General features: G+C 43.9%; 1 protein-coding gene across 1 annotated transcript in view; it reads left to right on the top strand.

The window, feature by feature from the left end:
• The first annotated feature begins 3545 nt into the window (after window positions 1–3545).
• The window catches only part of WDR1 (WD repeat domain 1), a 57675-nt gene continuing 43640 nt past the window's right edge, over window positions 3546–17580 (top strand). The window contains exons 1-3 of the mRNA XM_072620229.1: window positions 3546–4243; window positions 4813–4934; window positions 15755–15845. Of these exons, the coding sequence (XP_072476330.1) occupies window positions 4228–4243; window positions 4813–4934; window positions 15755–15845 (229 nt within the window). The 5' untranslated portion in view covers window positions 3546–4227. The remainder of the gene's footprint in view (window positions 4244–4812; window positions 4935–15754; window positions 15846–17580) is intronic.

The following is a 17580-nucleotide window of genomic DNA, read 5'->3' as shown; positions in this document are numbered from 1 at the left end:
AGCAGTTCGTTGTAAAACATTAAGGGCAAGAGCCAAGTCCCCGCCTGAGACAATTTATCCTTTTGAGATGGAAGTTCAATTTATTTGCATCCCCAGAACTTGTGCTAAGTTGTCATTGTCCTAAAATGGGTTTTAATGGCTATTATGGCATTTTTCCATTTGTATCATGGCCAACCCCCTAACTCATTTGGGCTCATCACCAACATCTATAAGATTAGATGCTAACAATGCCTACTTTTAAAAGGCACAAGGAACACTTCTACCCAGAATGAAAGTGAGCGAGCATGTCTGTTAAGTACCTGCTTAATTTCCAAGCGCTGTTTAAGTGCTTTCAAGAAAATCTCTTTTGATGTTCAAAACCACCCTGAGAGAAAAGGTGTGACGACCCCACCTCCGTCTTACAGTTAAGAAAACTCAGACAGGTTAAATGACTTGCCCAAGGTCACATTACTAGTAGTTCTCAGGTTTTATTGAAGCTTAGGACAAAACTCATGCATTGAGGTGACAATAAGGGGCAAGTTAAGCATACTCCATTCAGTAGGTAAGTTAATGAACTCTTTCCATTTCAGCAGTCAGCTTTACCTTGCTTTCCCAATCTTTTCCACAAAAGGTTAGGGGTTGACAATAAAGTATGTTCAATTCACTGCCCTAAGCATATTAAAGGATTATACTATCAACTATACTTGCTAGATTTCATCCCCTTGGCTGTTTTGACTACGCTTATTAGCTTATGGGAATTTTCCAGTTTCCTTCAAGAGCCTATGAACATTCAAGATCTTACTGATATATCTAAGTGCACAGCATTATGAGAAAAGGTTTCTTCCCTTATGCCCCCATTAAGCTTAGATAGCTTCCAAGACATTCAAATCTGAGTCACCAGAATGACTACCTTCTTCTAGTCAATCACTTCGTTAGTATATTTCAGGTGTCTGCCATTTGCAACACTTAGCAGTTAAGAACTCAACTACCTGCCAGGCCCTAAGTAGACCTTAGGCAGTTGGTAGAATCATATCAGTCTTGAAGGAGGCAAAGGAGAAGAGGAAGAGTATTCTGAGCAAAGTGGGAACAGCCAGTATAACAGCACCTGAACTGGAAGTTAGATGGAAGCATGTTAAGAAAGAGCAGGAAGTGATTTCTTAGAGTTAACAGACTGAAGAGTAAACGTTTTACCTAAGAAAAGGGCCTAGGTTATTAAAGGACTTTAAATGCTCAACAGCCTATTTTGTATTTGCTCCTGAAAGAAATAAGGAACACTATATCCCCTCCCAGCCTGTCCGTAAGGATATTTGAGTTTTGTCTGGGGGGAAAATGCTTCAGAGATAAGCATTAATATTTCCTCATCGTTAATATCTCCCTCAGTAAAGCAAGACAGCTAGATATTCCAGACTAAACAGCATTCATTTCATCACACTGCCTGATGGTGATTGACAGGCTCATTTCAATGCTTTTGGTGAAAGCTTTGGTTTGCTTTTTTTAGATTCTCAATTCCTTAACTTTTTATATTCTTAATGATTTTTTTCTTATCCTTACATGATTTCTTTGCTTTTTTTTCCTGTTTTTTATTCGTAATGATTTCTTTGCAACAAAAAAAGGCTCTAGCACTCATTTTGGCAAAACGGACTAGACTTGTGATCTCAGGTTTTTGTTGTTTTCAGAATTAATATTCAATTAGTTACTGCCTCAGCAAGACAAGGGACATGGAAATAGGAATCATAAGACAACTATAGAGTAGCATTCTGCAAGTAAACATTCAGTTTCAACCTCATCCCCTTTATTATAGCCATTCAGAGTAATTGAGGCATTTTCATAGTTTTTGGACTCAGGCCATATTTACACTGAGGATGCCAGGAAGTCTTTGTTCATGTGTTTTTATCTATTGGCATTTATTGCACTACGAAAACAAATTTAAAATAGTAACTCGTTTTAAAATAATAACTCATTGCATATTAAAAACCAAAACAGAAAAAGGTTCAGTGAGGAGTGGCATTATTTTACATATTTCTAATAAATCTCAAATGCCTGGCTTAAGAAGACAGCTGGATCCTCCTATCTTCTTTTGCATTCAATCTGTTGCAATATGTTGTTTTGGTACCATACGAAACATACTTCCAGAGTATACTTGAAAGCCTATGAAAAAGATACGGCTTCACATGTAGTTGGAAAGAGGAGTTATTTTAAAAGGCTACTAAGTAACTTTGCAGACCTCACACTAAAGGGCCCCTAGAACCAAAGGGGAGTTAATACTGTTTATCTTGGTTTTTTAAGTCTTCCCAAACTTCTCTGCTTTATATTTGTTATTTTTAACAGAGGTGGAACTATGACCATTACATAGCCATTACATAACTTTTCACTATACCCCTAAGCTGAGAAATCTATTCAGTTCAGTTGTTTCGAATCCCACAAAGGGGGGGGGGTAAAGAGTTTAGAGTCTTATGTTGTAGCACAGGAAGGCAAGTTAACAATCATCTAGAGAACAGCATTCCTACGTGCCAAGGCAATATGTACTTCACAAACATTCTAATTCCGTCCTCAGAAAGACCCTGGGAAGTTGCTATTATGTTCGTTAGAAAACTGAGGCAGAGGTTAAGCGATTTGACCAAGATCACTTAACTTGTTACGAGATCTCAGTTGTTCCTCACAGTTGAGGTCCAAGCTGCAACACCTGGTTGCCTTTTAAGATCTGGTACATGTCTTGGAGTCAAAACGTTGGTTTTTTTTTTTAGCTAGTGGGAGATTCAAAGACGTAACCATCCCAGCATTTGCCCTGGATGCCTTCACTTAAGTAAAGGGACATTAGATTGGCAAAAAACTACATTTCTGAATTACAGCTTTGCCACTTTGAGCGTTTCACCCGACTCCAAGTTTAAGACTGATCCTCAAAAGTGAGTTAATCTCTTTAAGGCATTTTCCCTTCTCACTTGAAGAAACTATTTTATTTATACCTATTGAGCTCAGTTAAGTTTTTCCCCTTCCTCCCCCCCAACCTACAGGCACCATCCCCTCCCCCCCTTTTCCAAAAGCCTGAATTTCAGTTGCAGGTTAGTGAAAAATCAAACTGGTTTTTCCCCATCCGACTTCACTGTCTACGTGAAACTTAATCCTCGGACCACAGACTTCACTGGGTATGGAGAAATACAGAACAGCTAAATGTAATCGTGCTCGTTTTCCTCCTGGCCTATTCTACAAGCCCTGCAAGTTCTGCTGCAGAGATAGACGGTGCAGCTTAAAGACACCCTTGCCTTCCTATATATGAATGCTTCCGTCTTCAGGGGAAAGCCGCCCCTCCCCCCTCCCTAGCAAAAATAAGCAGAAGGAAGAGAAAGAGCTTAGCTTAGACCACCAAGCCCCCTCACCGTCTTCCTCTCTGGGCGGGAGGGAGAGGCAGGAGGAAATAAAAGACTAGGAAAGACTCTCGGTCCTTCTTCCCGATACACCCCCCTTAAAGTAGTGGGGAGCGCTCACGTGGGCCACGCACCCGCCCCCCCCAACTCCAGCTAATTTCCTCTCCGCCTCCCTGAAACTGAGTCTTCCCCCCTTACAAAAAGAAAAAGAGAAGAAAGCGGTGGAGAAAGAAGCAGTGGTGCCTCCGGGCCTTGCGGGGCCGTGGGGCGCTCACCCGGGAGCCTCCCCAGACCCTGCTCCCCGAGCCGGGCGAGAGCCGCCCCGGGGCTGATCCTTCCAGCCCCGTTAAGATGCCTGCTTAGCAATTCCAGCAGCTAAAGAAGCAGAGAAGAGTAAAGGAAAGACGAGGGAAGAGAGAGCCTTCCGGGCAGCAGCATTCAGGCCCGCGGCCTCCCCCGGCGTCCCGGCACCGCTCCGCCACCCTCCGCGTCCTCTCCGGGGAACGTTCTGAGCTCGCCCCGCCCCGCGCCTCGTCTATTTCACCGCTCAGCCGAGGCCGCCGGCGTGACGCCACTTCCAGGGGGAAGGCGTAAAAGGGGGAGGGGCTGCGAGGGGGGAGGGCCCCGGGTCCGCGCAGGCTCGAAGCTGTGCAGTTGACTATATATGGTCAAAGCTCGGCGAGGGCTGCTGGCTGCGCTCTCGCTTCCGGGTTGGAGAAAGCTTGGGCGCCGCCTGCCCCAGCCGGAGCGGCGAGACCGGGACGCGGCGGCCTCGGGGCGTTAGCGGGAGCGGGAGCTGCGGGACCTTTCCTGCCCGGGGCGCTCTGCGAGGTTCGGGGGTGGGCAGGGCGCTGGGCTTGGCGAGCGCCGTAACAAGTGGGCGAAGATGCCTTACGAGATCAGTAAGTGTCTGCGGGCGCTCCTCGGGTGCCGGGGACCCCCCCAGTCCCTCACCCCTCCAGCCCGGGGTTCCCGAGCTTTCCGGGAAGCGCGCCCCCCGACGGGGCGGGGGGAGGGGAGGGGGGGGCGCGATGCCCGGGCACTGCCCCGGGATTGGGGGTGGGGGTTTGAATGGGAAGGCGCTCTCGCTGGCAGTGCGGAAACGCCTAGCCGTAGCCTGCGCTCACATGCACGGGCCCCCTGCTGTGCGGGGGTGGGGGGAGAAGCAGTCTTCCCTCCCCATCTTTCTCTTTAAAAAAAAGAAAACTTCCCCATTGCGAGGCGTTCCCCTAACAGAGAGATCCCCCCAGGTGTCTCTCCCTTCGGATGAATGGGCTGCCCTCCCCCTCCTGCTTTAGGAGTCCCTGGGAGCCTGGCGCTGCTGATAGCCTGAGCTGCAACAGGTGCTCGTAAGGGGGTGAAGCCTGGTGGGGAGCGCGGCCCCCTCCCCAGGTCCCCGCGGCCCCACCCCGAGCTAGGCTGGGCGGACCTCCAGACGGCCTTCACATGGTGCCTTTCTCTCCCTCCGCAGAGAAGGTGTTTGCCAGCCTGCCACAGGTGGAAAGAGGGGTTTCCAAAATCATTGGAGGAGACCCAAAGGGCAACAACTTTCTCTACACCAACGGAAAATGCGTCATCATAAGGAACATCGATGTAAAGTATCCCCTCCTTGCTCTTGACCTCCCCTTTCCTTTGGGCTGGGTTAATCATCCACCACCTTCCCCGCCCTGACTCCTGCAGTGCTGAGGCTGGGCAGAGAGAGAGGGGAAAGGTGAGGCCTGGGCCCCACTCCTCTGCACCCCTCTCTGCCAAGCGGGGCTAAGCCTCCTCTGAACGTTGAAGGGGAGTCGAGAGATGATCTCGCCCACCTGGAGGGTGTCACAGCTGGGAGGGGTTACTCGGGGCCACTTGGTAACCATTAGATCTCAGGTCTCCTGGCTGACTCACTCTGATTCCACTGCACCCCATTCCTCTTCGGGTGTGTTTGTGGTCTTCTGCTGTTTTCTTCCCTTTTAAAAGAATCACTATTTTCCCAGACTCTCCAGGAGGAGCTGGAGGAGGAAATGAAGTGTTCCCTTCTGCCCTGCCCCTTAGCCTTTCTGAGTCACGGTGCAGAAACAGTCATGAATTTATTTCAAGGAATCACTCCCTGCAGGAATCCTGTACCTAGGATGGAAAGCAGTTAGTTCCAGGGCCAACGAATTGCCAAGGCTTCTCCAATTATTGTTTATTACTCTATAATCATTCAAATGATGGAGATTATTTCTTCCCTGGCTTTCTCAAACTGCATTTTAAAATGTGTCCCACTCCCTTAATGTTTTCCTTTCAGTTGAACTGGCTGTCAGGCCTCGGCAGATAAAACGGTCTGCATGAATTATTCCTGACTTAAGCCATCAGTGAGATGTTTTCCTGCTCATCCTCTTGGAGTGAAATAGAAATAACATGAAGCTAATGCTCTTTATTAACAGGAGTGTGAAAGTAGTCACAACTGATATTGTCATATTTATTTGTTGACTTTGCAGTTTACAAAGGCCTTTCTCCTAGCAGCTCTCTGAAGTTAGTGAGACAGGATTTTATCGTGATTTTACCAAAGAGGAAATGAGAGACTTTTTCCCCATGTAATTCTACTTCTTTTTTCTCAAACCAGTAATTTCTCTATCCCCAGCACTTGACACAGTGCTGGGCACATGAGAGGTCCTGAAATGTTTAATTGATCTGATCGTGCCATATCCTAAATAATGAGCACAAGCAAATGAATCATAACCTCTTAGCCTCAGTTTCTTACCAGGTCAGTTACCTTTTTCATGGGGATGTGAGCTCAAATGAGATACTGGATTTGGTGGTGCTCTATAATGGTGAAGTGTGAACCACTGATGACTGATAATTCAATAAGCTTGTATTGAGCATTGTGCTAATTAAGTCAGCATAAACCAGTTAAATTAATAATCAGTTAAATTAACATAAGCATGGACCCAGGTGGTGGGAATTATACTTCTGTTGTGAGAAACCACCCCCTTTGCAAAATTCATAATGACATCACTAGGTGAGTTACAGATGGTGAATTTTTTTTTTCTTGGCCATTGCAATTCTTAGGGACCATGTGCCAAGTCATAGCCCTTGCAGGGATGCATTGATCTGGGGAGGACCCTCATAGACAAAACTAAGGATTCTTTCATCAAGGTTATTACCACCTATTTCACAGGACTGAAAGCACTTTACTATCTGTTATCTCATTTGATTATCACAGCAAGGTGTGATACCTTCTCAGTGTCTAGGTAGCTGAGAAAATTACCCTTCCCAGCACCATCTTTTTTTTGTTGATTTAAAATATTTTGAATGGGAATCTTCCTAAATACTCATTGCTGCCTCCTTAAACTGAAGACCTTGAACTGAATGTAATGAAAGCTTTGCCTGGTGACTCGGGGTCTAAATCATAAACACCAGTTGGTTATAGCACCAGTGTGATGGTATTCTCAACTTCGTGAATGTAACGGAAAGAAAAGTAAATTTGGAGTCTGAGTTGTGCTCCTTAATAAGCCTTGTGACTTTGGGCAAATCATTTGTCCTCATGGACTTGGCTCTTTCATAAAGAAGGAGGTGGACTAGCCATATTTTGAGGACAAGGGATAATCAATGAACATCCCTTGTATTCCCTTGGCATTTCAGCTTGATGAATTGTAAAGTCTGGTGTTAACTAATTGATTAGATTTATGGAGGACTTGGGACTTCCCTTGAACCTTGAAGAGAGATCTCCTTTAGATGAGAAGAAGAATAGCTGACACTTAGCACCTTAAGGTTTTCAAAGGGTTTGAAATACATTATTCTCTTTGAAAATGAGAAGTCATCTAAGGTTGATGCTGCTTGACAAATGGCAAATCCTCCCGGCCTAAGATGAAGTCTGAAGGTGTTTGAGTTCCTCCCAGCTACTTTATATTCATTTAATATATTTTTTTTAATGTGTACTTGTCTTTTTTTTCGTTAGAACATAAGTTTCTTGAGGGTAGCGATTGTTTCATTTGTATTTTAATTCATACTAGCATTATCCCCAGAGCCTGGCAGATAGAAAATTTAGTGTTTGTTTTTGTTCAGCCTCCGGAGATCCTGTTCTTGTTGGGTCTTCCTGACTCCATGAAGTCTGTTGTTCTGTTCTTTAAATCGAGTTTTTAACAATGTTCACTGTAAAAGGAATATTTCCTGTCAAACCCCAACCCCCAGACAAAAGTCACAAATAGAACTGTCTGCATTTGTGGAATTCAGAAATTCTCTTGGTATATTCAGAGGACCACAAGCAAATCAGTCTGGCTAAAACTAAGACCAAACTGGCCTTACCTAGTCCTCAAATGAGATGCTGTCTCATCTCCATCCCTGTGCAGTCTTCTTGTTTCCCCACATGGAGTCTCTGGTTTCCCTCAAGATTCAGTTCCCTACTGTGGGAAGCCTTCGTCAGGACACTTCCCCCTCCCAAGTTACCTTGTATTTGATAGACACACCTTTGTGAAGGTCTTGGGTTACAGAGTGGTGGGAACTTAGGTTGGAGCTAGATGATTGGGGTCCTTGAATGCCCTGGTGAGGCGACTGAGCTTATTCTCTAGTGGGATTGATAGAAAGGAGAAGCAGTTTGCAATAGTAGAGCATTGAAATCCTAGTCAGGTTAGAGTTCCATTCCTGCCTGTGCCACAGTCATTTTAGCTTTGTCCAAACTTCAGCGTCCTTTCCTGTAAAATGTAGACATTAGACTAGAGGAGCTAAAAGTCTCTTGTAGATGTAACATCCTATGAAAGCTTTTATCAATGGAGTCTTATTTTAATACCAGAATAAGCTTCATGTAACTTATCATAGGCAGTTAACTTGTTCCACATGGAGACTTTCCCCATTGAGATTTCACTATATTTTGTGGGTCAGCATAAGAAGTTAAATGGTAATTTGGGGAAAGTTTTGCAGAAGCTGTGGATAACGTACAAGGCCAACAGATGATGCAGGAAAAGTTTAGAAACTCAGAAATACATAAAATATATGTATAATATCAACATCTTTTTTATATCGTAAATTCAGACTTCTGGAATGGAGGGCCAAAAAATTGTACACCGATTTTTTCCAGATCACAGGGGTGCTTCACCTCTAACCCCATGATGTGGAAGGATAACTGTACAACTTGTTCTACCAGTTGTGTGGAAAGTTGTATCCAGAGCCCAGTTAATCCTACTTTCTGAATTCTGTCTTAAATGATCAGCCCAAATCCTTGTTCATTATATGAGTCAAAGGAGTATGTTAAGAACCTGGCATTGCCAGCCAGTGACTTGCCCTTGCAGTGGAAAGTCTTAACCTAGAGCTAAAAGTGTGACGATGATGCCACTCGGCAGTCTGTGAACTTAAGCAGTACTCCTTGTTGGGGCTCAAGGCACTTCCCAAGATTTTCACTGCCTTCTCCAAACCCTGACAAGGGAGAATAGTGCTGAGTTGAAGAGATGGGAAAACCAACAGGTTCTGTAGCTTCAGAACTGTAGGCCTCCAGAATGGATTGGGCCCAGGGGGTTGCTTGTGGACAGGATACAAAGCTGGATGATGGGTAGGCGTATCATGTCATGGAAAGCACAACCTTGGAGTTACTGATATTGGCTTGTTACTGACCAACCCCAAGATTGTGAGGTCATTTTGATCCAATCTTGCATCTCAGTCCCTTTGGCTGTATAACAGGACTGATGGTTGAAGTACCAACTTCGCAGGTTTGTTTTGAAGATTAGTAATTTAGAAATGCCTTCTTGTCCATGAAACCATTGAGGGCAAGACTTAAGTAAATGCTGGGGCTGCAAAGAGCATTCATATAGCTCCTTAAGATTTACAGAATGTTTAAAATAACTTGTTTTCTCCTCATCACAACTCTGGGAGGTGGGTACTGTTAGCATCGGCCCTCATTTTACAAATAAAACCAAAAATCAACAGATTCAGAGAACTTTTCCAGGGTCAAACAACTAGTGTCTGAGGCTGGATTTGAACTATGATCCCTGACTTTTGGTCTAGTGCTTTTTTCTATCGTGTTATATGTGTGCAAAAAAAGGGCAAAACACAGCCCTGCGCTTGTAGTCTGCTGACAGAGACAACATGCAATTACTAACAAAACATTTTGTTCTTCAGTCATGTCTGACTGAACCCATTTGGGGTTTTCCTGGCAAAGATACTGCAGCAGTTTGCATTTCCTTTTCCTGCTCATTTAACAGATAAGGAAACTGAGGCAAATAGGGTTAAGTGAGTTGCCCAGGGTCACACCACTAGTAAGTATCTGAGGCCCAATTTGAACTCTTGAAGATGAGTCTTTTGATCCTAAGGTCAGGGCTGTATTCACCATGCCCCCTAGGTGCTAGTACTAACAAGGTACATGCAGGATAAATGAGGAATAATTGCAGAAGGCACCAGCCTTAAGATAGATCAAGAAAGGCTTCTCAATAGAAGGTGGGATTTCAGCTGGGACATGAAGGGAGCCAGAAGGCAGAGATCAGGAGGGAGAGAATTCCAAGAATAGGGGACAATCTGTGAAAATGCCAGAATCAGGAGGTGGCATGTCTTGTACCTGGAAAATCAAGAAGGTTAATGTCACTGACATACAGACCCTTATGACTTAAAAAGCACTTTTGGCATGTGTGATCTGATTGCTACAGGAACCTTGTGAGTTAGGGAGTTCAGGTGTTATGCCCATTTTACAGATGAAGATACAGAGGCAAAGTGACTTAATGGAGGTCACATAGCCAATCAGTCCAGGACTTCTTGCTCGAAATTTAGTTTGTCTCTAAATATTCCATGTAAATGTCATGTTACCTTCCACACAGAAATGTGAATTATTAGTACAGTTGAAGCCCCCTGACTCCCAGTATTTTGTTAGTCTCTAGATATATTGGCCTTCCTGAGTTCAGAAAGACTTTGTTCAAAAGTCTTGTCTAGGAAAGTGAGGCTGCCTAATCTAAGGTAATAAACAGGCTCCCTTTTAGCTCAAGGTTTTAACTCTGGTTGGAATGTGAGCTGATAGCAGAGATAACAGGTGGCTGCCATTTTATCTGCAAGGCTCTTGTCCTCCCCTGAGAAACCATGGGAAGGAGAGCTGGCAACAAGGAATGGTTCCTTACTGAACCCAGACTACAGTGGCCTTGCATCGTTTCCCTCAGAAGGGCAGTGTTTCCAGGATCCTGAGCAGCTCCTGTGCTGAATAGAGGAAGCAGCCGTTTGGGGACTGATCCCCAGAGAAGAGCTGGCATCATTGAGTGTTTCCACAGCCCTGCTCCTAAGCACTTAGCACTTTAGAGCTAGACTTCATATTAGAATCCTTCTACTTCTGGGATTTTTTTTAACCTGGGGTCCATGGATAGATTTCAGGGGAGCTGGAATCTTTAACATTTCCTTCAGTTACTAATATAGGTAATAGTCCCTCGCTTCTGTCAGTCTGCTCATTTTACTGAAATCCAGAAAGGCTGACGTACCCGAGTTCGTAAATGAAGACTAATGATGAGGACTAATGTTTTTCCACCCCTCAGGCTAGAGCCAGAGAGAAGCAGTATGGTTCCATGTGGGAAAGGGTCTGGGTGCAAATTCCAGCTCTACCTTTTACTACCCATATAACCGTGGGTAAGTCTGAAACTTTTGCTCCAGCTTGCACATTTGTAAAAATGAGAAGGCTAGACTAGATGGATGACCTCTGTGGTCTGAGATTTCTCTATTATGCCAAATAACCATCTGAAGTTAGAATTCTGTGTAGGAATTTTGAGGGCTGGTCAAATTCACCTTAGTCAAAATCTCTCCAGTCTTTGCTACCAGAGCATCTAAGTAGTATCATTGTAGAGATCATGAATACAGGAGTCAGAACTAATGGAATTTTTAGAATTGGAAACCTCAGCCCATCCGGTTGAACACTAGATGACAGAACAAACAAAACGTACGTTTGGAGTCAGAAGTTTTCCAAGTTCGTCTTCCACTCTGAGCCTCAAGCTTCCTTACATGTAAAGTGGGGACCCTGATGTTTGTACATCCTGCCTCGAGGGATTATTGGGATCACACAAGCTAAATAAATCAGCATGTTACAGTAGCAAGGTGTTATCAGCTGTAGTTTTACAGATGACAGACTGGAGCCTAGGGAGATGGTTTGGCCAAGGCAGTATGGCTAATTCATGGAAAACGTAGCCTCCCTGTCAAATTTCCAGGTTCCCAGTCTAGAACTCTCAAATGTACACTATGTAATCCCCTTCCAAGGTGGGGTCTCAAAGAGAGTAGGGCAGAATATAAAAGAATCTTGAAATGGTCGTCAGGTGCTTAGTTGGCCCCTATTTTCCCAGTAAGATCATGGCTGCCGTGGAGACTAACGTCTCGTTGGCCTTTAATTGTCAAGTTGGGAGAGGATCTAAAACTAGGCTTTAAAGGCAAGGGTATGCCCCTTAGGACATACCTAGCAAACTAAATATATGGAGAAAAAAATTAGAGGTAATCTGTTGGGACATGGGGGCTTCTGGAGCCACGGGACTTGGGTTCAGATTATCCACTTTGGTTATCTGGGAAATAAAAAGAGCTGGACTAGTTGAATTCCCACCCTAATTCTTTGGATTCTTATCTCTCTCACTTTTTTTTTTTATAAGATTAAAAAGAGGTCAATAGGATGAAAGCTAAATTTTGTGTATTTTGAATTTGTTTCCACAAGGCTTCGCAAATAGTGGGCATTTAATAAATGCTTGTTGTGTCATAGTTGTTTCTGCTTTGCCATGTGGCCTAATCTGAAACAAAAGAACCCTGTGTTCACATCAAAGCTTTGTTTCTCTTACTATTGATATGACCTTGGCTAAGTCATTGACTCTGTTTCTTCTGTATGAATAATATTCTAGTATTTCAGCATCTTCACTAAAGTTTCGCTTTATCCAAGGTCACTTAGGTAGTAAGCATCAGAGGCTAGTAATCCCATCCAAGTTCTTTCCCAATTGAAGAACCTTCATGCAGCTATCTCTTCTCAATCTGCCTTCAAAACTCTGAACTCTTGGGTTCCTTTTTCAGGCTAGTTTTTGTTATCCAAGGTAGAAGATGTAGGCAGAATGTGTCCTGACCCTCCACTCCCAATGTAGTTGCAACCTTGTGAACTGAGGATTGAATATATTATTCCTATTTGACAGTTAAGTAAACTGAGGAATAAAGATCATGTGGGATTTTAACCCATATCTCTCCTAGTTCCCCTATTGACTGCTCTTTCCTTGATGCCACACTCACCAGTAAAGATTTATGCTCCCTGAGCCTTATAGTTACCAGATGTTTTTTTAACTTGTGTTTGTTGAGGAGGAATTCCTTCAGGGTGGGGCATAGAGGGTGAAGACTTTGGGGATTTGAGTCCACGAATTTAGTAAGGAGGCCATGTGTGCCTTGAAGAGGAAAGCTATTGGTCTTCTTTAAATGCAGCAATAAAGACTGCTAAGGGATTGGGGGCCTGCCTTAGAGCCTGGAGATCTGGGTTCAGGTATTGCTGGCACACACAATAGCTGAGTGAGTCTGTGCAAACTATTAGTGCTCCTAGGCTACGCTTGCAATTGTAGTCAGATTGCTAACCTGCATGAGTGGATGGAATGAGGGGCAGGTACCAGTGAAGTCACAGAACTGGCCCTCCCCATATTGAGATGATGACAAACATGGAAGGGGTGGGCGTTCTGCCACATCGCCTGGGTTACACTCTTCTCTGCTCACAGGTGGGAATATGGAGGCCATAACCTACTAAAGAACGCCTCTTACCTTAAATTCTGGGTTTTGTTCCCCGATGCGACCTCCTTCCCCCTGCCAGATCTGTCTGGGCTTTTGGTTCTTGGGTGATTTCATTAACTTCCCAGTTCCTTGAGCTCTTTCATCTTTAATATTTTCTACCAAGCTCTCTGACCTATTTCACAAGCAAAGAGCCCAGCATGAAAAAGAATATTATTAGATCCTGTTTGCTGGAGAACAGGCTGTTATCCACAGTGTACTCTAATTGTCCATGTGCCTCCTCGGTGACAAACCTGACATGCTGTGACACATTGGAGACAGGAAGTAGTCTCATTTGTTAGGGACTTACATTGGCATAATGAGCTTGGCATTCAGGAGCTAGCCAAAAAGTGGCAGCTTGTGTTCCTCTGGGGCTTTGTGATTACAAAGTACTTTAACATGATCCAGTTTGAACCTCCCAACCACCCTGGTAGACAGGACAAACTGTGTCTTCCCTCTGATTACTTTTGAGGAAACTGAGGCTAGAGAGTCTTAAGAGACTTGCCTGTGATCCTGCCTTGTTTCATTTTTTTTTTTTTTTTAAACCATGGGCCCAATAGTGTGGTAAGCATTGAGGGTACAGTGAGAAAAGAGCCAGTTTCTGCCATCCAGTCACTTCGGTGGAGATTACTGATAAATACATAGTAATTTCAGTAAGAAGAAAGGGCAGTTATGGGGAGGAGAGGGATAGTTGGTAGGAAAGACTCCTGTAGTTGGTAATGCTTGAAATCAAGTCAGGAAGTATTTATTAAACATCTGGTATGTGCCAAGTGCTTTGCTCATTGGTGGAGATAACAACATTCCCCCCCTCCCCCCCCCCCCAAAAAAAGCATTCTCTGCCCTCAAGGGTCACACATTTTAATGGTGAGGTGATGTGCAGCTGAACTAGGCTTTGAAAGAAGCTAGAGATTCATTAAGGCACAGGTGAGAAGGGATTTGGGATGCCCAGCAAATACAGAGGCAGAAGACTGGCATCATGGCTAAGGAAGCAGCTAACAGGCAGGTTGAGTACAGTGTAGAGTGAGTCTGTAGAAGGCTCCATTTACCCTGCTCTACTGCCTGCTTTCAGAACTGCCTGGCTGGTCCCACTGACTCAGCTGTAAGTCATTAGGTTTAATTGGGAGTGTCTGTACATATGCTATGTGACCCAGTTTTGCATTCAGAATAAAAGCAGGAACTGCATATCTGTTGTATGCTGGTGCCAAACTCTTCATTAGGAATGACCCAGGGTGTTTCACACAACCCTCTTGGGTATAGATGAGCAGCCAGTGGTGTGGCTCATTCAGAGGAGCAATTTTTAGACAGATTTTCCAGTTCCCCAACCTGGAATGCCCTTTCCTCTCTTCTCAAACTCCATTCCTTCTACTGAGCCAAAGCAGTATCCAAAGGCTCAATCAGGTCTTTCTTCCTTGGTGCAAAGTCTTTCAGGATCACTCCAGCCATTCTGACAACCTCCCTAGCATAAATAAATACTGGCCCTTTTTACCTTTTCAATCTACTTTCCATTATTTCCCTCCACACAACTGGGCATCCTGCTCCTTCCACGTGCTACTCCATCTCTCTCCCATACAATGTTTTGGAGTGTCTGTTTGAGATTCAGCTGCCTACCATGGAAGGTGTTCTGGTGGGCTTCCCTTCTCCGCTTACCTGTTGAATACATATTCCTTTGTATGTGTCCTGTGTTTCCATGTTTCTTTAAAATGCGATCTCCCTTGAAATATTACTCAGTAAGCATTTACTAAGCACCGTTTATGTGCCAGAGGTGTTAAAAATACCATCTCCTTGAGGGTAGGGACTACTTGTGCTTTTCCTTCAGGTTCCCAGCATTTAGCACACTCTGGGGCACATAGTAGCAGGAAGCTTAATGTAGCTTCAGTGACTTCATTTGACCTTCACCAACCATGCAGTGAGGAAGGGAGCACCTCTCCCTATAAATTGTGCCTCGATTGGCATTTTCAGTTGTCGTCCTTGTCCTATCTTGAAGGAGAAAATGTCGTGGGTGTAATGCAAGAAGATGAAGCTGGTGTTAGGGCATGGTGTGGGTAGATAGTACCTGTGATCATTTCTTTTCTATTTCATTGAGGAAGGCTCAAAGTATTTGCAGTGTGCAGGAAACTACGAGGTTCTGGGTGAGATGCACACTGCACGTACAGGGCTTCCTACCTAGTAAGTAGTAGTATGTGTATTGATTTATATGAATGCCCAGCAAATCTATAATATGGTTTGTGTGCCATTTATATTGTGTAACTTGTGTTTATATATCAGTACTACGTTTATGTGTATTTACGTACATATACGTTTTATTGAACATTTACACTGTTTTGCCCACTGTTAAATAGAGTCCCTGAGGGGGAATGTGATGCTGAATGTCACTAAATTATCATGACTTTTTTCCCCCACAATTTATCTTTTTTTTTTTTTTAAGATACATCCAAGGAATAATTGCAAGTTTTATAATTGGAAGAATAGCTATATTTAAGAGCAGAAATCCTAAGGGACCTTAACTAGCCTAGTCTAACCCTTTTAGTTTTACAAATGAAATCCAAGTCTAGAAAACTGAATTGACTTGTTCATTATTATTGAGTAATTGATGCGGCTGAGGCTTGAACCCAGCTCTCTTGACTCCTGAAGCAGCACCCTTTCTTTATGAGGAGAACAGTTGCTTTATATCCACTCATTGTATGTATGCTGACTCCACGCCTCTTGGATTCCTCCTTCCACAGAATCCCGCCATTGCAGACATTTATACAGAACACGCCCATCAAGTTGTGGTGGCCAAGTATGCACCTAGTGGATTCTACATCGCATCTGGAGGTAGGGTATCCACTTGTGCATGTATCCATTGCCGCTGGGGATTAAATGGAGATTCCAGGAAGAGTTTGACTACTTTGGGTACTGGGCAGTCCAGAAAATTGGAGGGGTGGGAGAACCAATCTAATTAGCTTTGGTTTGAATATAATTGGCAGGTTGAGAAAAGCTGAAAAGACACCAGAATTAAAGCTCATTCAGTGGGTGCCCAGCCATCTGGTTGCCACCTTTCAGCTGGTTTCCAGTCGCAGGCACCCGCTAGATTGCCCACCATAGAAGAAAGCCAGCTTTTTCTATAGAGTCAGCTATCCTTTGTGGGTGTGTCTCTTGTGAAATAGTTGAACTAGTTTCCTGACCCATAAGGCCTGGCTTTTATTTTTAGTAACACTTAGTTTTGTGTCACAGTGCCTTCTTCACCCCCCTTTTTAGACTGTTGTTGCCTCCCAGGCAAAGATGTAGAGAAAGGGGCCTTTGACAGCAGACTCTTGCTGCTTGTATAGTTCAGCCCTTGCTGTGAGTTTGGATTGGTTCCTGTGACTTTTCCCAAGTGCTTGTCATTTTCAGTTTTTTCCCCCCAAACCCTTGCCCTTGTACTTAGTGCATGGTATTTCGGCTTGCAATAACACCTCACAAAAAGTGTTCTTTCTGTACTGTGTAGCCCCTTCCCCAGCTCTTCTGCATCTACAGCAGTAAATCCAATTCCTGCGGTCCCTGCTGATACTAGTGAGACCATCCCCAGAAGATCTGCTACTGTAGGGATTCTTATCCTGGAGACCCAAGAACTTTTTTTAGTTTTACATTTAATTATCTACATAATTATTTTGAAGACAATTGGTTTCCTTTTTAATCCTGTGTTTTATTTACATTTAAAAATCTTATTCTGAGGAGTCCATATGTTTTGCTGGACTGCCAGAAGGGGTTCAGGATCCATGAAAGGACAACAATTCTTGCATTGGGGGGAGCAGAAGATGTTAAGAAACTGAGAGGTTAGAAACTCAGACTGGACATCTGTGACCTTTAAAGAAGACAGTGTAATCAATAGAAAAAGCAGTTTCCAAATATATTCCAGTGGAGAGTAAATTTAAATAAATTGTAACTACTCTCTCTCCTGATGGGTGTAAGGGGAAGAGAGTAGGGAGAGATGGATGTGCTTTCCAGTTCGTAGAGTACACCTACATTTCCATATGGCAGTTTCTTTTAGTGTGAAATGAGTTTTAGGTCTCAAAAAGTAATGATTAAATTATCGCTCTGGAGATTAGTACAGCTTGGAAAGGGCCAGTAGTCTATAAATAGTGTCACATTCAGATCTCAGAGTGATGAGGGAGACAGAGAAGGTACAACATTGACAAAGTAGGCTGCCTTTGGAGCTGGTCTTCCAAGGGGGTGTTACATGAGTCTTTGGCAGCTGACTCCATGCTGAATAGAAAAGGCCATTTGGACTCCAGGCTTTTTTCCATAAGGTTTCATTATGCACCATCTCTTCTTGAGGGTCACAACAGATAGGCTCAGGGAACTTGACTAAGCTTTGGCATGATACATATTTGCAAGCAACCAAAAAGTCTTAATTTGTAATACCTGGGCAATGGGTGAGTAAAGATATCAAAACTTGCCAAGGTGAGCAAGTGATAAATCCTCATCTTTGAGGTCTGCCCAGTAGAAAGACAGTGGGCTTTCCTGCCCTAAACCTGGTACTATCACCATGCACCTGGTACTAAATCCATATTTTTGATTCTACTTTTTT

The sequence above is a fragment of the Notamacropus eugenii genome, chromosome 6 (genome assembly GCF_028372415.1).
Source record: "Notamacropus eugenii isolate mMacEug1 chromosome 6, mMacEug1.pri_v2, whole genome shotgun sequence".
NCBI classification, from domain to species: Eukaryota; Metazoa; Chordata; class Mammalia; order Diprotodontia; family Macropodidae; genus Notamacropus; species Notamacropus eugenii.
Note: the sequence above shows the minus strand (reverse complement) of the source record. Positions and strands in the feature narration are given on the sequence as shown.